The sequence below is a fragment of the Neophocaena asiaeorientalis genome, unplaced genomic scaffold, assembly GCF_003031525.2.
Source record: "Neophocaena asiaeorientalis asiaeorientalis breed wild unplaced genomic scaffold, Neophocaena_asiaeorientalis_V1.1 scaffold918, whole genome shotgun sequence".
Classification (NCBI taxonomy): domain Eukaryota; kingdom Metazoa; phylum Chordata; class Mammalia; order Artiodactyla; family Phocoenidae; genus Neophocaena; species Neophocaena asiaeorientalis.
Window position 1 is genome coordinate 249,503 of NW_020174132.1, and position 25,935 is coordinate 275,437.

A 25,935-nucleotide genomic window follows, 5' to 3' on the forward strand; every position below is an offset into this window, starting at 1 on the left:
TTAAAAAAGAAGGATGATCCATTGTGTAATTTTGAATACATAAAGAGAATACATAGGAAAAACATAAGAACATACAGCAAAATGATAATTATGGTATTATTTTTCAACTTCCTTATTTTCTATACTTTAAACTTTTTCAAAAGTGAGAATACATTATTTTTATTTAAAAAAATTATTGGAGTATAGTTGATTTACAATGTTGTGTTCGTTTCAGGTGTACAGCAAAGTGAATCAGTTATACATATACATGTATCCACTAATATATAGTAGTGTGTATATGTCAATCCTGATCTCCCAATGTATCCCTCCCTCCCCGCTTCCCCCTTGGTAACCATAAGTTTTGTTTTCTACAACTGTGACTCTATTTGTTTTGTAAATAAATTCATTTGTACCCTTTTTAAAGATTCCATATATAAGCAACATCTTATGATATTTCTCTTTCTCTGTCTGACTTCACTCAGTATGACAATGTCTAGGTCCATCCATGTTGCTACAAATGGCATTATTTCATTCTTTTTTATGGCCATTATTTTTAGAATCAGAAATCTAAAATACACACATGGGATTAATTTTCTTGTAATTTCATTGTCCTCAACTTACCATGATGTTGTCTTCGACTTCTGCTCTTATATATGGTCCCAAGAGTCCCAAATGTTCATTTAGTTCTCCGCGGTATAAGGGCTGAGTAAAGGAGCCATCAGCATATTCCTCAAATACCACCTTTTTGAACTGAGGGACACCTCCATTCTCAGCTCTGGAGAAAAAAGCAGAGGAAAAGCAATATCCTCATGGACCAGGTGGGTAGAAATGCCTCACATTGTTGTGTTCCCTGTATTTGAGATACATTTGGTAGAACTGATGATGAATTGGAAATGTAATGGAGAAGGGAGGGAGAAAGAGGGATTAGATATAACCTCCCGGTTTCTGATTTGGGCAAATGGATGGATGGTGATGCAGTTCACTGAGATGGAGAACCCTAGAAGGGTAGGTTGCTGTATACAGTTTTGGACACATGGGGTATCTATGGGAATTATATTGGGAAATACATGGAGACTGGCAGTTCACAAAAGAGGTCTAGATGAAGATCATCTATATTTAGGTGGTAACAAAATCATGCAAGTGGCTTATCAAAGCCAATAGTCAATTTTCTGTCCTCATCTTACTCAACATCTAAGCAACATTTTGCATAGTTAACCACTCCATCCTCCTTGACATACTCTTTCCAGGCTTCTCTAGTATATAAGATCCATGAAAGCAGGGGGATTTGTCTGTTTTGTCCACTGTTGTACTCCCAGCAGCTGGAACAAGTGCCTGCCACATAGTAGGTGCTCAAATAGTAGGTGTTGAACGTTGAATGGATGTAGGGTTTATAAACATACTCTAAATATGAGAGCCTCAGTGTTCAGTCCTTGGACCACTTTTCTTTGCTTTTTAAAAATTCTGTAAAAACTGTGAACTAAAACTATACAATAAAGTGCATAAAACATAAATGCTTTTGATACAAAAAATGCAACCACCACTAAGATCAAGAACTTTGCCAGCAGCCCAGAAGACTCACTGTTATCTGCCTTTTCAATCACATCCTCTCCCTTCCCACTAAGTGTAACCCCCATTCTGATGTTTATAACTATTTATTTGATTTTGTTCATAACTGTACCACTTATGTATACATACCTAAAGAATATAGCTTAGTTTTGCCTATTTTTGAAGTATGCAAATGGAACCATACTGCATACATTCTTTTGTGATATTTTTTACTCAGCATTATGGTTGTGATTCGTCTATGTTGTTGTGTGTAGCTATAGTTTGTTCATTCCTATTGCTGTATAGTATTCCACTGTGTGAATATAACGCAATCATGTGCATTTGAGTAATTTTTGGTGCTTATACATAGTCCTGCTATGAACCTTCGTATGAATTTCTGCTGGGCACATATCTAGTAGTGGAACTGCACCATTTTCCATTTTCATCAGCAATGTATGAGAGTTCCATTTGCTCCAAATCTTCACAAACACTTGACATTGACTGTGTTTTTACATTTTTGGCCATTCTAGTGGTTGCATAGCAGTGTCTCTGTGGTTTTATTTTGCATTTCCCTGATTAATAATTAGGTTAATTTCTTATAGGTAGTAGCCATTTGGATTTCCTCTTGTGGAATTGCCTATCCAAGTTTGTTTTCTTCTTTTTTGTACCAATTTTTCTATTGGATAGTCAGCCTTTTTTTCTTATTAATTCAAAGGAGTACTCTATATATTCTTGATATAAGTCTTCGTTGGCCTTTTGTGCTGCAAACATCTTCCCTTCTGTGGCTATTTTTTCATTCTCTTTTTGTTACCTTTGGATGAGCATAAAGTCATAATTTTAATGTAGTGAAATTTATTTAAAAATTCTTCATGGTTAGTGCTTTTTGTATCTTGATATCAATTCTCTTTCTTTTCCTACCCTGAAGTTATTAAGATATTCTTTTACTTTTTTTCTTTCTAAGAGATTTAAGGTTTTATATTTATGTTTAGACTTGTAACCCACTGTTAGTGGATTTTTGTGTATAGTGCGAGTTAGGGATCCAGTTTAATGTATTTCCATATGGATATCAAAAAATTTCAGCACATTTATTGAAAACTGCTCTTCTGTGACACCTTTTCCATAAATCAAATGCCTATAAATGTGTGACTCTAGTTTTGGATTTTCTGTTCTCTTTCACTGACCTATTTGTTTACTCCTAAGCCAATTATCACATTACTATAGCTTTAAAATAAGTCTCAATATGTTACACAGCAATTCCTCCTATCTTGTTCCTTTTCCTCAAGAGGGTCTTGGCTATTCTTGGTGCTTTGCATTTTCTTAGTAACTTTAAAATCAGGCTTGTTGAGTTCTGCAAGAGAAAATACTTGTTGAGATTTTCACATAGGTTGTGCCGAATCTATAGATCGGTTTGGGGATAGTTTACATTTTCATAATATCGTATTTTCCAGTACATGTACATGGTATATCTTGGCATCTACTTAGGTCTTCTTTAAAGTTTCCCAATAAATTTCCATAGGTTTTTCCATAGAGGTCTTGAAAAATTTTTGTCATACTTATTTCTACGTACTTGTTACTATTTCATTCCATTGTAAATGACATGTTCTTTTAATTTCATTTTCTACCTGTCTGCTGCTACTATATCGATATATAATAGATTTTGTATATTGATTTTCAATTCTACAAACCTGCTAACCTTCCTAGTTAATTCTAATCACTTATTTGTAAACATTTTTTATATGTATAAAATCATATCATCCGTACTCAAGGACAGTTTTATTTCTTTCTTTTCAACCTTTATACCTTTTATATGTGTTTACTGCTTGAGTGTTCAGTACAGTATTGAATAGAAGTGATGATAATGATTGAGAATTTATCTATTTCTCTATTTAAGTCTGTCAAGTTTTGCTTTATGTATTTTAAAACTATATTATTAGGTTCATAGTAATTTAGGAATGTATGGCTGCCTATTGAATTGACTGTTTTATTATTATAACATTTCCTCCTTATCTCTACAAACCTCTTGCTTTAAAGTTTCCTTTCTACTTAACTGAGTACTTAGATTTTTAAAAAATATTTATTTATTTATTTGGTTGCACTGGGTCTTAGTTGCAGTTCGCCGGCTCCTTAGTTGCGGCATGTGGACTCCTTAGTTGTGGTTTCTTGCTTATTTTTCTTGTTTTATTTCATACCCAGTATCTTTGTGTGCTAGAAGTTGTATCTGGAATATTTGTGAAAATAACTTGAGGCCTAGAATGTTGGTTTCTTATACTAGAGAGGTTTTATGTATTCTTCAGCCAGATGTCTGCAGGCACTGCCAATCCAAGACATGCTTAAATTTTGATCAAGAATAGAGATTTCATGGACAACACAGATGACAAAAAACTGGGCTGTAAGTCAATGAAGTGCAAGTTAACTGGTTTACCATTACTTTGAGGATGTAGCCCTTTGGGGACCTAGCGTAAAGTGGGCACGGTTTACATCTACTTTTACTCCCTTATCATCCCATCAAGTCTTATTTGAATGCTATTAATAAGCTAATAACTCCTAAATTTATATCTTTAGCACAGACCTCTTCCTTGGATTCCAGACTCATATACCTAACTGCCTACTCAACATCTCAACTTGGGGACTTCCCTGGTGGTCCAGTGGTAAAGAATCCACCTTCCACTGCAGGGGACGTGGGTTCGATCCCTGGTCGGGGAACTAAGATCCCACATGCCACGGGGCAACTAAGCCCATGTGCCACAACTACTGAGCTCGCAAGCCTCAACTAGAGACCCCATGTGCCACAAACTACAGAGCCCACGTGCCCTGGAGCCAGCATGCCACAACTAGAGAGAAGCCCGCACGCCACAACGAAGAGCCCGTGCGCTGTAATGAAAAGATCCTGCATGCCTCAATGAAGATCCTGTGTGCCGCAACTAAGACCCAATGCAGCCAAAAAAAATTAAAAGAAATTTTTTAAAAACTCAACTTGGATCTCTAATAGGCATCTCAAGTTAAATATGTACAAAACAGACCCTTGAGTGTTTCCTCAAATAAATCTGTTCTGCTTCAAGCCTTCCACATCTCATTAAATGTCACTATCATCCACCTAGTTGCTCAGGACAAAACCCGAAAATCTTTGAGTCTTCTCTCACCATTCCTCTCCATTCTCAATCTAACAGCAAGCCCTCTCTGCTTATCTTTAAATTATAATCAACATCCTTACATTCCTTTTGATTTTCACCACCACTACCCTGTTCTAATCAATAGCTTGATCGATGCTGGTGAGACTAATCCGGTGGAGAGTGAGAAACTGATGATGTAAGAGAGAACAAGGGACTTGCTGAAGCAACGTTTTTTATGAAGGGAGAAAGAATGGGATCGAGTGCAAAACTGGACAGTATATTGGTACAGATGTCAGTAAATGTGGTGTTGGAAGTCTGTGGAGTTCAGTGCAAAGCATCAGCTAGGAGTGAGAAGGGGTGCTGGAGAATGGGCAAAACGTGTTGGAGACTTAGGGAAAAAGCAGAAAATGTAAGATAGAGGTCCAGGAGAGCAGGAAATATTCTACGGTTGCTGTGCAGCAATAAGGGCTCATTTGAGGTAGAAAGCAAGGCTGGGAAGTGACAATGACTAATGAAGAGGGATAGCATCTACCCTTCCTCTAGGTCCTATATTATCTGACCACTGCTCATCTCTGCCAACTCATCTCCCTACCCCTGCACACACTTCCTTACTGTACTACATTCATGTTGGTCCTTTTTTGTTCCTCAAACATGCTAAACTTGTTTCATTCTCAGGGCCTTTGCATTTCCTGTTCCCTCTGCTGGAAATGTCTTCTCTCAGACCTCTGTTAGCTGACCTCTTGTCATCATTTAGGTCTCAACTCCACAAAGAGAATTTCTCTGACCGTTACAGCTAAAGTAACACCCCCGTCACTCTACCATATTATTCAAGTCTACCTTTTGAACGGCACCAAGATTCCCCTATTTAGTTTTCTACTAATTTATTGTCCCTTGCTCTCCCAAGTAGAATGTAGGCTCCTACTTTGCTGCACTCCAGTGTCTATGCAAGTGTCTGGCATATAATAGGTGCTCAATAAATATTGGTTGACTGATTGACTCTCCTTATGTTTATCTTCCAAATGTCTCTGTGCTTTCTTTCCCCTGCCCAACCTCCCTCTGCTCCCCTAACAATCAAATCCTCCCACTTTGTCCTCTGGATCCCCAGTACTATGGAAAACAACTTTCCCTGCATCCTCAATCTCTTTACCACACACTTCACTGCTTCCTCCTGCCTCTATCAGGGCTCTCAGGAGACTAAACCTTACCCTGCAGCTCATAGGGCTGATAGGTGAGGCTGACTTTCTTCCTGCTCCCCATGGCTGCTTTTGACCCCCCTACCCTTTTGTAGATGCCTCTTCTTCACCATCCCACCAGAGTGAGTTTCATGCCACCTGGGTTTACCATCCCGTAACTCTCATTGTTAGTGTCATCATCTAATCTCCCATTTGCTCCTCAGCTTCATCTAGACTTTGCCATCTGGTTCTCAGTTTCCTCAATCTTTGGAGTCTCACTGCTGGTTGTGCCTTTCCTATTGTTTCAGCACCTGGTAAAGTCAAAGGTCACAACAGTAGGACAAAGGAATAATCAATGTACCCATACCTGTTTCTTAGTGCATGGGGGGATCTATTCATCCCATAATCCCAGAGCCGCTCCACTGCAGCAATAAAATAGTGTCGCGTTCTCTTTTGAAAGCTGCGGGGGTCCTGATTTTCACCCTCATCATAAATGTCAAAATCTTCTCTCTTCGTATCAAGTGAGAAAGTATCATCATAGTCAATTTTGTCTTCCTCTGGCTGAAAAGTAGTAAGGGTTATTTCCCTTTGATGGCGTTTCAAGACTGGTGGATTTTGAGACCACAACCTTCCAGTCCCTCCTTGCTTTACCCAGGTGGCTTCTCTTTGGGTCTTATCTTGTACTTCATTTATTGCTGCTATTGAATGATTGTTTTCACAAGGGTCCAGGGGCAAAATGATGTCTTTTGTCTTAAAAGCTCTGTGTTTTTGTGACTTCTCTAGGGATTTCTCTTCTCTTGGTATCAGGGTAGCATATTGGTTATCCCAAGCAAGGGGACCCAGCAGCTTGGGGGGAGTATTTTCAGAGCTTTCTGTTGCCCATTTCAGAAAGGGCACTTTTCCAGGTCTATTTACTTTATTCAATTTAACAAGTCCCTGTGTTTTCTGAAGGAATATCTCTTCCCTGAGATCCAGGTGGGCAGGAGAACCATTGCTAGTTTTTGTATGGAAAAAGTCTTCCTGATGAACAACTTTGCCAGATGCTTCAGGCAATTCTGGTTTCAAGAGAACAGTGTTCTCAGGTTTCTTGTACATGAGTAAGTTTGTGGCCCGTTTCCCTAGGGCGCTGATATTTCTTTGACCTCCAATCACTTCCAAGGTTAGGAAGGCTAAAGAAAGGTTATTTCTCTTGGCTCCTTGTAAGAAATGACTGCTTTCTTGGACCCCAGAACTCCTTTCCACAAAGCTATAACTACAGGCGGATGCTGGAGGATGAGAAGAGTTGTCTTGGGATGGAATCTTGGTCACATCTGTAGGTCTAATTGATGGGAATACTGATACCTGTGCAATGGGTAATGCAGAGCCATTTGTTTGAATGTCATGACTCCTCACAGAACAATCTGATAAGAATGACTGAATAATGGCCCTTTTCTCCTTCCTGTTGTACTCTATCTGTGTGACGGTGCCCTGGGTCAAATATTTCATGTTTTTGGACCACTGAGTTGAGGTGTCATTCAAAATTACCCCCCTTTCAAACTTTATTTCTTCCAGTGGGAGTCTGAATTGCTTCAAATCCCGCTTATCACGTTGAGGTATAGCCTTCTGCTGACTTGGAATAGGAGACATCTTTGTGGTGCTTGGATATTTATCTAGCATTTTCTTTGTTTGATTTCCCAAGTCTTCCAAGTTTGCTTCCTCCGTTATTTTTGAGAAATGGGCCATGTGAATCCCTGCTCTTTTTGCTGAGCCATTCAATGACCTGGTGTCTTGAAGTACTGGAGAATATGTCTCCTCATCTAAACCTTCTACATTTTGCTTAGTGCTTAGTGAAAAAAGGTTCTTCAGAAAATTCTTAGTTCCAGTCACTGTATACACCTGAGGCAAAACTACATTCTCTTGGATTGATTTTTCTTTCCTTTCTATCTCTTCCTGAGACTTTTTTTCTTGATTCTGTGTATCATTTTCTTGGACATTAGCCAAGTTAGTAAGAAATACGTTCTTGCTATTTGGAAAAATCATCGCTTTAAGACCTGTGCCCTTGCTAAATTCATCCTCTCCTACTAACACCTTATTCTTCTCTGACAAGAAATTCTGATCTTTCACAGGTTTTTCTGATCCCGATGATGTTAATTGCTTTGGATTGGGCCTTTGCCCAGAACTTAGGGAGTTCTTGCCATGGGTCCTTTTTATCCAATCTGTTGAATCTGGCAAGAACAGAGTCTTGAAGAACGATGTATCTGGATATTCCGCATCTAGTGGCACAGAGCCTTCTTTGTTTTGGTGGACCATTTCCATATTTTTTGACGAAGTAGTTTTATTTGACACATGATTTAGTCCCAAAGCTGTAGTATTTTTGTCCATAAACATTTCATCATGAATTAAGGAAGTCACTTCTTGAAACTCAGTATTACTTTCTAACATAATATCTTGCCAAGCTGATGTACTATTCTCAATTAATAATGCTGGGTCATCAATGTGAGTCTTTGAATTAGTTGTTGAGTTAACTGGTGCCTTGTTTGTCTTTACTAAAGAGACATTAACTTGAAATAAAGCATCATCTTTGGTCAATGAAGCAGGTCCACGAACTCTTTCCTCTTTAAATAACCTATCACTCTCCACTGATAATACATTTTCTCCCAGTGAACTTTCTTGACTATTTGTTAAAACTGCTTCTAATGACTTGGAATCATTATCTTCTTTACTCAAGCCCAAAGGTACACCAGACCCAATAAAGTGAGATGAATTTTTGCCAAATACAATGGCACCTAATTGACTACTAAAATTGACTGGCATATTTGGGGGTCCTAAGGAACCTGTCTTTTCAGTACCTGCTGACAACTTGTCTGATGGAATTGTTGGTGGAGTCATTAGGTTGTTCGATGAACTAGAAATTTTAAAGTCAAGTTTCTTCAACTCTACTGTTATAGTTGTCCCCAAATTCTCATTCAATCTTAACGGCAGCTCTGGCTCAGGCGGAGATACTCTTTTCCCACTGTGGTGGAGCTCTGGTGTGAGATGTACCACTTCAGACGGGCGATTGTTTCTTTCTATTGCTCTAGGTAAATGATCATTAGCCTTATTTCTGGCTTCTTGGAGATCAGATAAGGATAATCCATGTGGAGTAGGATTCTGTCCCAAGAGCACCAACAAATCACTAGAGGGGACACTTTGTTCTTTAAGCAGCTGCATCCTCTCTCCAGACTGAGGGTCAGTCTTCTCTACATCATTTTCTGGAGTTGTGGTGGCTTTGAATTGCATTTGCCTAGTGCTAGGGTGCCTTGAATTCTGGGAGAAGCTTCTGGGTTCAATGACATTGTTTTCATTCAGCAAGAAGGTTGGAATATCTTCATATGTGTCCTCATAATAGTCACCAGTGTTCCTGTCACAACTATAAACCTTCAGTAAGGCTGTCATGCCTCTGTTCCGAAAGTCTGAGTTGTGGCACCCCAGAACCCACAGACCTGGAGATGAGGAAGAATAAGACTCTGGTTACTCATAACCCAGGTCCCAAGCAAGATCTGTGTTAGAGGTTCTCTTCTATTCCCAGATAAATGAAAAAATACTACTCAGTACCATTATATTGCAGGTTGTTAGGTTGAGTCCCTGACACATGGAACAGTAGTACAACAATGGTAGTAAAAGTGGTTTCGCATTGCTGCTGTTGTGGTATATCTGTTTGTGACCACAAGAAAGGGCTGTGATTTACAATGAATATATATATATATATGGATAAAAATGGAGAGGTGTAATTATACACAATAGTGGAGTCTTACTAGTCACACAGAACTCTTTGGTGACAAGGGAGCAGGACTTAGGTTTAGGGTACAAATAACATAAAATCCCACCACAGTTCTAGCAATATTAATTTCTACTATGAACAGGATTATCTGAGTAAAAGAATTTCACGGTGGTAAAGTATATGCATAAACATAAATGAAAACAAATACACCTTTACTAAGCTATCCATCAGGTACCTGAACAGTCTCATCAAGTCACAATATTTGCAAGCAAAATCTTAACTGAATACAGCTTTTCCTCAAAGAGAAAACTTTTCTCAAAGTATATTTCCACAGAGCCCTATGAGACAATGGGATGCCTATGGAAAAGGTTCCTGTGGTCAAACATTCTGGAGTTAATGCACACTGCAATCTATGTGCAGCCAGATAATCACTCGAATGGGAAATGAGAATAAAGAGATTTTCTAATATACAAGGATTCAGAATATCTACCTCTAATTCAGCCATTTTCAGGAAGCGATTAGAGAATGTCTTCTACCAAAATAAAGGAGTATATTAAAAAATACGAAGACATGGGATACAAAAACCCAATTTCATGATATTTAAAGCATATTTTTGATGGTATAAAACCATGTTGGGTCAGAGTAGACCAGGACTGGAGCTGAAATGAGTAATTTAAATAAGGTTTTTCACTTTAAAAATTCCACTGTTATAACTTAGATAAATCTAATACTTCCTTTTCCTGAGGAAGACAGTAATTGGGTGAGAAAAGGGGAAATGAAACTCCATAAACAGGTCTAGAATGACATCTGCCATACTCTGAGAAGGGCCTGGGATTGGGAATAGTGATTAAGAGGAACTTTAGTTATATCTGTACTGGTTGAATTTTTAATGAGAACATATTTTTATATTACATGTGTGAATAAAAATAAATTAAAACATTATAGTAATTAATAAATTTCAATCCAAGAGCTTAAAGAAGAGTTGATTCTGATTAAAACTCAATAAAATAAATAACCAAATAAAAATAAGAAATTCCACACATATAAAATTTGAAATAAGGAAGGAGATATAACCACAGATGCAAAGAAAATTAACTTATATTTCCCTTGGAGACACCTCAGCTGCCAATCTCCCACTCCAACTTCTGAAACAACAGGCATAAGACGCCTGGCCAAGTTTGAGATTTGGTCAGCACTACAACTATACAGACCTGCCTCCAACCTCAGTGATATAACTGGGGCTTTCAATGAACTAATTAATTTTTTAGGCTGATATTCAATCCTGGAGCTAGTTCCTATCAAAATAACCTAGAGAGACAGAGCCCAGCTGATCACAAGTGGGTAGGAGCACACCTCAGGCTTCATTAGGCAAGAGCTCTTTAATGATAGTGCAATATCCCTAGCATGGAATATTAACCAATTTTTTAAAATGATGATGTTCATCTATATTTAGTGATATAGAAAAACATCAAATACATTATTAAGTGAGGGGAAAAAAAGATTACAAAACATGATATAATCACCATTCTGCTATCTGTTTCTGTGAGTTCTACTTTTTCTTTTTTTCAAAAAGATTTCCCATAGTAGTGATTCCATACAATATTTGTCTTGGTCTGGCTTATTTCACTTAGCATAATGCCCTCCATTTATCATTATTACAAAATATTGGCTATATTCCCTCTGTCACAGTATATATCCTTGTAGCTTATTTATTTTATACATCGTAGTTTGTACCTCTTAATCCCCTTTCCCTATCGTGCCCCTCCCCCCTTCCCTCTCTCCACTGGTAACCACTAGTTTGTTCTCTATATCTGTGAGTCCGCTGCTTTTTTGTTATCTTCACTAGTTTGTCATATTTTTTAGATTCCACATATAAGTGATATCATACAGTATTTGTCTTTCTCTGTCTCACATATTTCACTTAGCATAATACCCTCCAAGTCCATCCATGTTGCTGCAAAGGGCAAAACTTCATTTTTCAATGACTGAGTAGTATTCCATTGTGTGTGTATATATATATATATATATATATCCATCTGTTGATGGACACTTAGGTTGGCAATTGTAAATAATGCTGTTATGAACATTGGGGTACCCATCTTTTTTTTCAATTAGAGTTTTCTTTTTTTTTTTTTTTGGATATATACCCAGGAGTGGAATTGCTGGGTCATACAGTAGTTCTATTTTTAGTTCTTTGAGAACTCTGCATACTATTTTCCATGGTGGCTGCACCAATTTGCATTCCCACCAATATTGTGTTAGCCTTTCATTTTTCCACTTCCTTGCCAACATTTGCTATTTCTTGTCTTTTTGATGATGGCCGTTCTGACAAGTGTGAGGTGATATCTTATTGTGGTTTTGATTTGCATTCCTCTGATGATTAATGATGGTGAGCACCTTTTCATGTGCCTCTCAGCCATCTGTAAGTCTTCCTTGGAAAAATGTCTATTCAGGCTTTCTGACCATTCTTTAAATTGGGTTGTTTGTTTTTTTGATGTTGAGTTGTGTGAGCTGTTTACATATTTTGGATATTAACCCCTTGTTGGTCATATCATTTGCAAATATTTTCTCCCATTCAGTAAGTTGTCTTTTTAAAAAAATATTTATTTATTTGGCTGCATTGGGTCTTAGTTTCAGCATGTGGGATCTTTTGTTGTGGCAGGCGGGCTTCTCTCTAGTTGTGGCGCATGGGCTCTAGAGCGCACATGGGCTTAGTTGCCCCGTGGCATGTGGGATCTTAGTTCCCTGACCAGGGATCGAACCCACATCCCCTGCATTGGAAGGCGGATTCTTAACCACTGGACCACCAGGGAAGTCCCAGTAGGTGGTCTTTTTGTTTTTGTTTTGTCGATGGTTTCCTTTGCTGTGCAAAAGCTTTAAGTTTAATTAGGTCCCATTTGTTTATTTTTGCTTTTATCTCCTTTAAGAGACAGATCCAAAAAAATAGTGCTACTATTTATGTCATAGAGTGTCTCATCTATGTTTTTTTTCTAGGAGTTTTATCGTATCTGGTCTCACATTTAGGTCTTTAATTTATTTTGAGTTTATTTTCGTATATGGTCTTAGAGAATTTCTAATATCATTCTCTTACATGTATCTGTCCAGTTTTCCCAGCTCTACTCATTGAAGGGACGGTCTTTTCTCCATTGTATATTCTTGCACCCTTCGTTGTAGATTGACCAGAAGTGTGTGGGTTTATTTCTGCGCTCTCTATCGTGTTCCATTGATCTATATTTCTGTTTTTTGTTTTGGCTATTCATTATCTTTTGTGTTTACATATAAATTAAAAAATTTTTGTTCTAGTTCTGTGAAAAATGCTATTGGTAATTTGATAGGGATTGCATTGGATCTGTAGATTGCCTTGGGTAGTATAGTCATTTTGACAATATTGATTCTTCTAATCCAAGAACATGGTATATCTTTCCATCTGTTTGTGTCACCTTTGATTTCTTTCATCAGCATCTTATAGATTTCTGAGTACAGGTCTTTTGCCTCCTTAAGCAGGTTTATTCCTAGGTATTTTATTCTTTATTATGTGATTGTAAATGGGATTGTTTCCTTAATTTCTCTTTCTGATAGTTTGTTGTTAGTGTATAGAAATGCAACAGATTTTCTGTATATTATTTTTGGACCCTACAACTTTACTGAATTAATTGATGAGCTCTAGTAGTTTTTTGGTGGTGTCTTTAGGATTTTCTACGTATAGTGTCGTGTCATCTGCAAATAGTGATAGCAAATAGTGACAAAGAGTGACACCTGTTGGTGGGTGAAGCTGGTCCCAAGGCTAGAGCAGGCTCACTGGAGGACAGGGCCAGAGTCCAGGGGATTCTGGGGCTGGTGCCTGCCCACTGGTGGGTGAAGCTGGGTCCCAGGGTCTCTGGCTGGAGGTCGCTGGGGGTCCCGGGTCTGGTGCCTGCACACTGGTTTGTGGGGCAGATCCCGTGCCCTCTGGTGGACAGGGCCATGTCCAGGGGCAGCTGTGGGCTCAGGGGGTCTTAAGGCAGCCTGTCTGTTGGTGGGTGGGGCTGTGCCCATGCCCAGTTAGTTGCTTGGCATGAGGTGTCTCAGCACTTTTGCCTACAGGCAGGGATGGGTCCTGAGGCTTATAAGCTAGAGGGAGGATTTCACAATGGTGCTTACCAGCACCAGTGTCCTCCTGGTAGAATCAGCTCCCCAAATGGCTGCCACCAGTGTCTGTGTCCCCAGGGTGAGCTGCAGTTGCCTCCTACCTCTCTGGGAGACTCTCCAGATCAGGAGGTAGCTCTGACCCAGGCTCCTATTACTGCTTCTGCCCTGGATCCCAGAGCACGTGAGAGTTTGTGTGCGCCCTTTAAGAGTACAGTTTCTACTTTCCACAGCTCTCTGGGACTCTCAAGAGTGAGCCCTGCTGGTCTTCAAAGCCAAATGCTCTGGGGGCTCGTTTTCCCAGTATATGACCCACAGGCTATGGAGCCCAACATAGGGTCAGACCCCTCTCTCATTGGGGAGAACCTCTGCAATGGTACTTATCCTCCCGTTTGTGAATTGTCCACCCAGGGGTATGGGATTTGACTATATCATGATGATGCCCCTCCTACCCATCTTATTGTGGTTCCTTCTTTATATCTTTAGTTGTAGACAATCTTTTCTGGTAGGTTCCAGTCTTTTCCACTGATGGTTGTTCTGAAAATAGTTGTGATTTGGTGTGCCTGTGAGAGCAGGTAAGCTCAGGGTCTTTCTACTCTTCCATTCATTCATCAATGGACACTTAGGTTGTTTCCATGTTTTGGCTATTGTGAATAATGTTGCAGTAAACATGGGAGTGCAGATATCTCTTCAAGATCCTGCTTTCATTTCCCTTGTATGTATACCAGAAGTGGGATTGCTGGATCATATGGTAGTTCTATTTTTAATTTTTTGAGGAACCTCCATACTGTTCTCCATAATGGCTGCACCAATTTATATTCCCACCAACAATGCACAAGGATGCCCTTTTCTCTCTTTCTTTCTTTTTTAAAAAATATTCATTTATGTATTTGGCTGTGCTGGGTCTTAGTTGCGGCACACAGGATCTTCATTGTGACATGCGGGATCTTTAGTTGCGGCATGCAGGATCTTTAGTTGCAACATGTGGGATCTTAGTTGTGGCATGCAGGATCTAGTTCCCTGACCAGGGATTGAACCCAGGCCCCCTGCATTGGGAGCATGGAGTCTTAACCACTGGACCACCAGGCAAGTACCAAGGATTCCCCCTTCTCCACACCTTTGCCAACACTTATTATCATGTGATTTTTTTGATAATAGCCATTTTGACAGGTCTGAGCTGATATCTCACTGTGGTTTTGATTTGCATTTCCCTGATGATTAGTGATGTTGAGAACATTTTCATATACCTGTTGGTCACTTGTATGTCTTCTCTGGAAAAATTTAATGGTATTCCATAAATCCTGTAGGCTTTCTTCATTCCTTTTTTTCCTCCTCTTGACTGGATAATTTCCTGCCTCCCTCCCTCTTTCTCTCTTTCTTTCTTCTGCAGTTCAGCAGCTCCAGTTCCAGGGAGGGCACAACAGCATAGTCTCCATGCAGTTCTGTCAGTTGAGGTCAATGTCAGTGAAGACTGTGGAGGGTCCTTGATGGTCAAGGCTGTGAGTGTCTGTGATGGAAGTAGTGGTGAGGGTTGTTGGCCTCCTAGATGGCAAAGGATGCTGGGGTCCTCTTGATCATCTTTTCACCCACAGACTGAGGTCCTAGCTGAGGGGATTCTTCTTGGTGCTGTGTCTGGCATGTGAGCACACAGGCCTTGATGGCAGTGCTGGGTTCTGGGACAGAGATGTACATGCATTGATGGTGGTGCCAGTGTTTGGGGTGCAGGTGCTCAGAGTGACAGTGTAGTTCATGGTTCCTGAGCTTGGAGTGTGAGCACATCTGCTGTAGTGGTGCCAGTTTCAAAGGCACAGGCATGCACAGATCGCCAATGAAGCTGGGGTCCACATTCTCTTAGGGCATGCCACATCAGCTCAGGTCCTGGTGGGTGGGGTGCAGTGGTGTCTTGGTGCTTGGAGGGGCAAGGTAGAGCAGCAACATGGGCCCCAGGGATGATGGGGTCCTCAGGCTCTGAGTTGCAAGCACACCAGCAACTCAAGCCCTGAAGATGGTGGGTGCTGGGGGAGGCCTAAGCCCTGAGGGGAGGATGCAGCTCCTCCTCTGGGGGGAGTGCAGCGGCTTGGACTCTGAGCAGGTCCATCAGGTGGTGAAGGCTGCTGGTGTTCCTGGTGGTGACAAGAGGTGTTACAGTTCTCCTGTTGTCCTTTCCCCATGGGAAGAAATCCCTTAGAGGGGATCCCCTTTGGCACCAAGCTGCTTCAGACTGAGGGACAGAATGACACAAGTAAAATTTTTGATACGCTCTTCTATTTGGCCATCCTCATCTTTGTGCTCCACAGTGTTTCTGATACTTCTTCATTCTGTTCTAAATTTGTCCAAGAGCTATTTTCATTGGTATGTACACAGTGCAAATAGTATTCACAATTTCAGGAGAAATGAAGACTTTTTAGACAAGCAAAACCTGATAAAATTAATTAACCAGCAGACGTGCACTATAAGAAATGTTAAGGAGATGATACACTATAAATGTAAGCGCATAGATAGGTTGAAAGTACCAGAATGGAAAAAGTATATACCACACAAACATTAACCAAAATAAAGGTGACTGAGGCACATAAATTTCAGAAAAAGCAGATATTATGGCAACAAGTACTACTTCAGAAAAAGAAGGACATTTCACAATGATAACATGGTTAATTTAACAAGAGTACATAACAATCTTAAATTTGTAAGCACCTGATTTTATTTTGCCTCACTTATTTTGAAACAACAAACCCAACAATTACAGGTAGAGCTCTTAGCATAGTTCTCTCAGTAACTGTAAGAAGCAGACAAAACATCAGTAAACTTATAAGGATTTTAACAAAATGATAAAGCAACTTGACATACATGGAACAGTTCACCTAACAACTGCAAAGACACATTCATCTTAAGTTCCAACGGGCCATTAGCCAAAGTAAACCATATGCTGGGCATAAAGCAAGTCTCACCACACTTCAAAGAACTCAAATCATGTAGAGTATGTTATATGACCACAGTGAAGTAAAAATATGAAATGAGCAACAGAAAACTAGAAAATATCCATATGTTTAGGAATTTGGTAAACCAGTTTTAATAATTATGAATAAAAGAAGTCACAATGGATATTAGAAAAAATTTCTAATATTTTAATATAATTGATAACAAAAATGACTCATCAAAACTTCTGATATGTGGGGTTTTTCCCTGCTCTTACCAGTTTTATTCAAAATTAAGGCACAGAAAAAAAGAAATAAAAGGCATAAGTGTTGGAAAGGAAAAGCTGAAACTGTCAATATTTGCAACAATTTGATTGTGTACAAGAAAATCTTATGGGACTCTATAAAATAATTGCCAGGTCTTACAGTGAATTTAGCAAGGCTGCAAGATACAAGGTCAATATACAACAATTAATTGTATATCTTTTGTGTATATGTTCCAGCAAAACGTTATTTACAGAAACAGGTGACCAACCTGCTCACTAGTTTCTTTTTTTATTGAGATATAATTGATAGATACCACTGTGTAAGTTTAACCTTTACAGTGTATTGATTTGATACATTTATATACTGCAACATGGATTACCATCATAGTGGTAGCTATGTGCCTTTATCACATCACATAATTATCATCTTTTTGTGGTGATATGCGGTTAAAGCAGGGTGTAAAGTGAGCTGCAAGAATGATGTACTGATAGGGAATTCCCTGGCAGTGCAGTGGTTAAGAATCCACCTGCCAGTGCCGGGGACACGGGTTTGAGCCCTGGTCCGGGAAGACCCCACATGCCACGGAGCAACTAAGCCCGTGCGCCACAACTACTGAAGCCCGCGCACCTGGAGCCCATGCTCTGCAACAAGAGAAGCCACCGCAATGAGAACCCCGCACACCGCAACGAAGAGTAGTCCCCGTTCGCCGCAACTAGAGAAAGCCCGCATGCAGCAACGAAAGACCCAATGCAGCCGAAAATAAATAAATTTTTAAAAATAAATAAATAAAATTTAAAAAAAAGAATGATGCACTGACACATATCACAACGTGGATGACTCTGGCTGAGTGAAAATTATGCCAAGTGAAATAAGCCAGACACAAAAGGACAAATAAAAGGGATCAGACTTTTCCCTCAAGACACATAAAGCACAGTTTTAATTTGTCTTTAGAATTTAAGTGATCACCAAAGTAGTTTAAAAGCTTCTCAAAATATTGATATTTTAAATATCTTTCTCTGACTACACACAGACACACACACACACACACACACACACACACACACTTTCTTTCTTTGGGTTCGACAATTACAACCATATTATGCATACTGTTTTATAATATTTTTGCAGGTATTTAATTCATTCATTCATCAAAAAAACGTTTATTAAGCGTCTACTATAGGCCAGGCACTGTAAACATTCGGGATTCAGTGATGAGCAAGATAACAAGGTCCCTGTCCTTAGAGACCTTACAACTTAGCTGGAAAACAGATAACAAAGACATAAACACGAATAAACAAGATACTTTCAGAGGTGTTATTGGAGTTTTGTCAGGTTCTTCACTCACTTCTTACAAAACTGCATTTCTTGAAGTAAGATAAATTTCTGGGTATGAAGGTGAATCTATATTTTTATATGCTGAGATTGGTTTTTATTCCCAAGAAATTTCCCCATGAGAATTTATCTCCAGAAAAGCCGTAAGTGTAAGAGAATAACTACAGTATGTAGGTAGTTTTATGTACTTCCCTCTGCAGATGATGGGGGTGGGAGGGACAAGGAGCCCTTGTTACTCAGCTGCAACAGTGTGTCTTAGATTTAGGCCGGGCCTCTGTTCCTCCTGTACACTGGGCTGGTGTTCTCAAAAGCAGTGAGATATCATCTCACACCAGTCAGAATGGCCATCATCAAAAAATCTAGAAACAATAAATGCTGGAGAGGGTGTGGAGAAAAGGGAACACCCTTGCACTGCTTGTGGGAATGTGAATCGGTACAGCCACTATGGAGAACAGTATGGAGGTTCCTTAAAAAACTACAAATAGAACTACCATACGACCCAGAAATCCCACTACTGGGCATATACCCTGAGAAAACCATAATTCTAAAAGAGTCATGTACCAAAATGTTCATTGCAGCTCTCTTTACAATAGCCAGGAGATGGAAACAACCTAAGTGTCCATCATCGGATGAATGGTTAAAGAAGATGTGGCACATATATACAATGGAATATTAGTCAGCCATAAAAAGAAACGAAATTGAGCTATTTGTAATGAGGTGGATAGACAGCCTTGCGGTAGTTATGGAGAGAGAGAGGGTGAGAAGCTGACAGCCACATTCGTCCAGAAGGCTGCACAGTGGTTTGATGTTATGTGTGCAGAAGGAGATAATGATGTACTTCCCAGCAATAGCAACGTCCACAAGGCACACGGAAACACGTTTAGTCCCTGTGTGTTAACTGCATGTATAAATGTATATTCACCGCTACAGTTTAGTAAACACACTTAAACTTTTGGCCGATGGCAAGTAAAAGCACTTTTTAGAACAAAGACTTTTAACTTAAATACTTGATGTGGTGTTGTCTTTAAAATGCCTTGTAATTACCAAAATCACTTGAACCATTTAGTATCTACCCAAATGTAAGCTGGTGGGCAAAAGAACATGTGAATGGCTAGTGAAGCAAACACCACTGTTAGTAAAAGAATAATATAAATAACTAACCTGGGTTTTCCATTGACATGAAGACAGTTTCTCCTGAGAAGGGGAATAGGGTAAGTGTGTCTTCATAGACCATTTTGTGTTTGAAGGTATATCCAGAGAAAAAGACAGACAGGAAGTCAGTCTGTGCTCCAATACTTAGAATGTACCAGTATGCCACCTCATGCAAACAAACCGACAGCTGCAAGCTATCAAAAACATAGCCATTGATGCCTGTAAAGAGAATGGAGAATAAAAGATTTTAGCAGTACCTGCATGTATTACTTTGGACTGTCATGATCTGATTAGAAATGATTATATGTTATGCCCGTTACCTTATTCCCAAGAAGAGATAACATTATACCTTTCAAAAAAGTAAATTGTTAATACTTGATCAGCTAGGTTCCAATGTCAAAGTGCGGAGAGTCACAGACCATCACAGTACTGATGGATTTAGGTGCTGTATGGTGGTCGGCAGGCTGATGAGCAGCAGGACGTTTGCATGCTCTCAGAGTATCTCCCTATACACTGCTTATTAGCTGCAAGGAGAAAAATAATAGCTACACGGAGGAAAAAACCAGAAAAAAACCTCTTGATCTGGTGATCAAAATTAGTATCTGCTAGTGTTCCAAATTCAAGGAAACAGGTTTCAAAGAAGCAGGACTACTAGATCCATGACTAGACCCTGAAACAGAGAGAGGAAATGCTACAAAATAGAGCACTGATGGATACAACTGGAATATTGACTACCAATCAGGTAAGTTTATCGTATAAATGTGTTAGATAATATATTCTAGCACTGTTAAATTTTCTGGATTTCATAACTGCACTTTGGTTATATGAGCAAATGTCTTTATTCATAGGAAATACACAATGAAGTATTAAGAGATAAAGGGGCACAATATCTACAACCTATTCTCAAGTTGAAAATAAGTAATAAAAAAGTATATATAGAAGAAAGAGAGAATGATAAAGCAAAAATAGCAAAATCTTAAAAATGAGTGAATCTGGATAAAGGGTATATATATATACCCATTAAGGGTATATATATATATACCTATATACCTATATATATACCTATTCTTGCAGCATTTCTGAAAGTTTGAAATTATTTCTAAATAAAAAGTAAGTAAAAGTAACACAGATTTCAATTTATAAACAGAATTGTTTCTGAAAGCCTCTTCCATACATCTATCTGTCCATCCATTCAATAAACATTTGTTTACTCTGCAAGGTGGAGGCCTACAAATCCACTAAGCAATGCTCAGACACTAGCTTAGTGCAACTAATTGAGAATCAAAGTTCCTTGCTCTACAAAGTGTTAAAAGATATTTTAAAGCTATTGTAATTAAAAGCATGGTCTGAATGCAGGTATAGATGATTATGTCAATCAGAATATAGAGTCCAGAAACAGACACAGATATAAATGGAAATTTAATATATGACAAAGGGAGCATCTCAAAACAGTAGCAGAAAGAATGAACTATTTGGTAAACGCTGATGGAAAATATGACTATTCATATGGAACCACAAAAGACCCTGAATAGCCAAAGCAATCCTGAGAAAGAATAACAAAGCTGGAGGCCTCACACTTCCTGATTTCAAACTACACTACCTTTGTAGTGATCAAAATAGTATGGCACTCGCATAAAAATAGACACATAAATTAATGGAAAAGAATCAAGAGCCCAGAAGTAAACTCTCACATATATGGCCAACTGATAAATGACAAGAGAGCCAAGAATACTCAATGGGGAAAGGATAGTCTCTTTAATAAGTGGTGCTGGGAAAACTGAATAGCCACATGCTGAAGAATGAATTTGGACCTTTACATTACATGATACACAAAAATTAACTTGAAATGGATTAAAGACAAGCATAAGACCTGAAATTGTAAAACTCCTAGAAAACATAGGGAAACTTGTCTTTGCAATGATTTTTTAGATGTGACACCTAAAGCACAAGCAACAAAAGTAAAAATTAATAAGTGGGACTACATCAAACTAAAACTCTTCTGCACAGCAAAAGAAACGATCAACAGAATGAAAAGGCAACCACCTATGGAATGGGAGAAAATATTTGCAAAGCATGTATCTGATAAGGGATTAATGTCCAAAATATATAAAGAACTCATACAACTTAATAACAAAACAAACAAACAAGCAAAAACAATTTGATTTTAAAAATGGGCAGGGGAACTGAATAGACATTTTCCCAAAGAAGACATACAAATGGTCAACTGGTACATGAAAAGATGCTCAACATCACTAATCATCAGGGAAATGTGATCCTCAGTGAAATAAGTCAGACAAAGAGAAATACTGTATGATTCCACTTATATGTGGAATCTAAAAAATATGAACTCATAGAAACAGAGAGTAGAATTGTGGTTACGAGGGGCTGGGGTGTGTGTGTGGGAAATGGACAGATGTTGGTCAAAGGATACAAACTTTCAGCTATGTAAGAGGAATAAGTTCTGGGGATCAGCATGGTGATTTTGTTAATAATACTGTATTATATACTTGAAACTTGCTAAGAGAGTAGATATGAAATGTTCTCACCACAAAAAAGAAATGGTAATCATGTGATCTGGTGGCGGTGTTAGCTAACACTATGTGTTATACACCTTAAACTTTTATACAATTTTATATGACAATTTTATATTAATAATGCTGGAAACAAAACAAAACAAACAACAACAGTCTGTGTATAAAGGGTAAAATTTCAAAGGTATTAGCCCCGCAATGGGAAAAGACATGTGCATAACTCCCAAAATAGTAAAGAAAAATCGGAATTTAAAAACAATTGATCAAAAAATAAAGGAGAAAATACTAAAAATTTAGAAAAAAAGGAAACACAAATTACTATAAATAAATCCCATGTAGATAGGATAAACTCCCCATTTAAGAGGGAGATGGTCTAGGACTTCCCTGGTGGTCCAGTGGTTAAGACTCTGCGCTTCCACTGCAGTGGGCACAGGTTCAATCCCTGTTCAGGGGAACTAAGATCCTGCATGCCAGGCGGCGCAGCCAAAAGAAAGAGGAGAGAGAGAGCGAGAGAGAGAGAGAGAGAGAGAGAGAGAGAGAGCGAGAGAGAGATGGTCTAATGGGATCTCGTCCTCAGCACAGATTCTCCCAGCGTCTCCGCACAGATTTGCTCTGGCCATTGGCTCCTCCTGATTGGCAGAGTCATCCTTGGGGGGTTTCTCCTCTATTCATATGGCTTTCCTTCCTGGGGTTGCTTGGCAGAGAGTCCCTGGCTCAAGGCTCAGGGGTTTGGAGCTGGTTCCAGGTTCTCTGATTATTTCCAAGTTTTAGCAATTATGGATAGAGCTGCACACAAATTACTATAAATAAATCCCATGTAGATAGGATAAACTCCCCATTTAAGAGGGAGATGGTCTAGGACTTCCCTGGTGGTCCAGTGGTTAAGACTCTGCGCTTCCACTGCAGTGGGCACAGGTTCAATCCCTGTTCAGGGGAACTAAGATCCTGCATGCCAGGCGGCGCAGCCAAAAGAAAGAGGAGAGAGAGAGCGAGAGAGAGAGAGAGAGAGAGAGAGAGAGAGCGAGAGAGAGATGGTCTAATGGGATCTCGTCCTCAGCACAGATTCTCCCAGCGTCTCCGCACAGATTTGCTCTGGCCATTGGCTCCTCCTGATTGGCAGAGTCATCCTTGGGGGGTTTCTCCTCTATTCATATGGCTTTCCTTCCTGGGGTTGCTTGGCAGAGAGTCCCTGGCTCAAGGCTCAGGGGTTTGGAGCTGGTTCCAGGTTCTCTGATTATTTCCAAGTTTTAGCAATTATGGATAGAGCTGCTGTATACATTCATGGACAGGTTTTTGTGTGAACCTAAGTTTTTATTTCTCTAGGGTAAATACCCAGGAGTGGGATTGCTGGATCATATGGTAGTTCTATGTTTAATTTTTGAGGAACCTCCATACTGTTTTCCATAATGGCTGTGCCAACTTACATAGCCACCAACAATATACAAGGGTTCCCATTCTGCACATCCTTGCCAACACTTGTAATCTTTTGTGATTTTGATAACAGGCATTCTAACAGGTGTGAGGTGATATTTCATTGTGGTTTTGATTTGCATTTGCCAAACTGTCTTCCAGAGTGACTAAACCATTGTACATGCCCACCAGCAATGCATGAGGGCTCCTGTTGCTCTGCACTCTTGCCAGCATATTTAATACTGTCCGTTTTGTTTTATTTTAGCTGTTAAAATAGACATGTAGCAGTATCTCACTATGGTTTTAATATGCATTTCCTTAATGGCCAATGATGTATTTTTTCATATGCTTGTGTGCCTTCCATATATCTTCTCTGGTAATGTGTCTGTTCAAATCTTTTGCACATTTTTAGGCATCTGTTTGTTTTCTTACTGCTGAGTCTGAGAGTTTACATATGGATATGTGATTTGCAAATATTTTCTACCAATCTGTGGCTTGTCTTTTCATTCTCTTTAACAATATCCTGTGTAGAGCAAAAGTTTTTCATTTGATGAAATCCAATTTATCAAGTTTTTCCTTCTATTAATTTTGATTTTGGTGTCATTTATCAGAACCCTTTGCCTAACTCCAGGTCATGAAAATTTCCTTCTATGTTTTCTTTGAAACTTTTTGTTGTTTTACATTATACATTTATACTTTTAAATATAAATTTATTTATTTATTTATTTATGGCTGTGTTGGGTCTTTGTTGCTGTGCACGGGCTTTCTCTAGTTGTGGCGAGTGGGGGCTACTCTTTGTTGCGGTGCGTGGGCTTCTCATTGCGGTGGCTCCTCTTGTCGCGAAGCACGGGCTCTAGGTGCGTGGGCTTCAGTAGTTGTGGCACACGGGCTCAGGAGCTGTGGCTCACGGGCTCTAGAGCACAGACTCAGTAGTTGTGGTGCACGGGCTTAGTTGCTCCACAGCCTGTGGGATCTTCCCGAACCAGGGCTCGAACCCATGTCCCCTGCATTGGCAGGCGGGTTCTTAACCACTGCACCACCAGGGAAGCCCTTACATTATACATTTAGACCTATGATCCATTTTAAGTTAATCTTTAAGTGTGAGATTTAGGTTGAGGTTCATCTTTTTGTATATGGGTGACTAATTGTTCCAACACTATCTGTTGAAAAGACTATTCTTTCTCCATTGAATTGCATTTCCATCTTCATCAAAAATCAATTAGTCATATATGTGTGGGTCTATTTCTGCACTATATATACTATGTCATTCATCTTTGTCAATACAATGCTACCTTGGTTACTGTAGCTTTATAGTAAGTCTTAAAATCAGGTAATATGAGTCCTCCAACTCCATTTTTCTTTTTCAAAATTGTTTTGGCTACTCTAATGCCTTTGGCTTTCCATATAAATTTTACAATACACTTTTCCCTACCAACAAAAAAAATCCTCCTGGGATTTTAATAGGAATTGCATTAAATCTATAGATCAATTTGGGAATAGCTGACATCTTCACTCTATTGAGTCTTCCAATCCATGAATGTTGCATGTCTCTCCACTTATTTAGGTCTTTTAAAATTCCTTTCATCAGTGTTTTCTAATTTTCAGTGTACAGATCCTGCATGTTTTGTTAGATTTAGGCCTAAGTATTTCATTTTTTGAGCTATTATAAATGGTATTATTTTTGTAATTTAAGTTTCCAATAGTTGGCTATTGTTACATAGAGATATGACTGACTTTGGTATGTCAACTTTGTATTCTGCAATCAGACTAAACTCACTTATTAGTTCTAGGAGCTTTTTTGTGGTGATCTTGAGATTTTCTATGTAGATAATCATGTCATATTCAGTTTTATTTCTTTACTTCCAATCTGCATGCTTTTAAATCTTTCTAGTTTCCTTCCCCAATTTACCTGCTGCCAACTACTTTTCAGGGTTCTCAGATAGCTGCTCCATGCATTTTGTATGGAACAATCCTTAACTATCATTCAGTAGGATAGACAGGGTGATTCCATCTTAAACAGAACCAGAACTGCAAAACGCATATATTTTTAATTTTAACGGTTTCAATCAGATTGGTTTCAAAAAGACTGTGCTAGTTATCCACTAGCATTGTATGCTAATACTCTTTTACTCACAAGCCCACTAGTAATAATTATATTATAATTTTGCCAGTCTGACAGGTATTAATTGTTATCGCAATGGTATTCTATTTTGCATTTCTCTGTAGTGAGACTGACATTTTTAATCAAATTTTTGACCATTCTGACTTGTGTATATATACACATACACATATGTGCTCCCACCCAAATTCATATGTTGAAGGTTCTAACCCCTAGTACCTCAGAATGTGACTGCATTCAGAGATAGGGTCTTTAGACAGGTAATTCTTTAAAATGAGGTCATTAGGGTGGGTCCTAATCCTATATGATTTGTGTCCTTATAAGAGGAAATTTGTACACAGACATGTGCACACACAAAGGAAAGACCACCTATAAGCCAAGGAGAGGGACCTCAGAAGAAACCAATCCTGTTGACACCTTGATCTCGGACTTCTGGCCTCTAGACTTATGAGGAAATAAATGTCTACTGTTGAAGCCACCCAGTCTCTGGGACTCTGTTATGGCAAGCCTAGCAGACTAATACAACGTATATGTTTTTG

The 25,935-nt window shown here is 39.0% G+C and overlaps 1 protein-coding gene across 1 annotated transcript in view; it reads right to left on the reverse strand.

Moving 5' to 3' along the window:
* LOC112406060 (coagulation factor VIII-like) overlaps positions 1 to 25,935 on the reverse strand; it is a 92,947-nt gene that overhangs the window by 21,012 nt on the left and 46,000 nt on the right. Inside the window, exons 13-15 of the mRNA XM_024754707.1 lie at positions 19,346 to 19,555; positions 6,174 to 9,267; positions 601 to 754 (exon numbers count right to left, since the gene is read on the reverse strand). Of these exons, the coding sequence (XP_024610475.1) occupies positions 601 to 754; positions 6,174 to 9,267; positions 19,346 to 19,555 (3,458 nt within the window). The remainder of the gene's footprint in view (positions 1 to 600; positions 755 to 6,173; positions 9,268 to 19,345; positions 19,556 to 25,935) is intronic.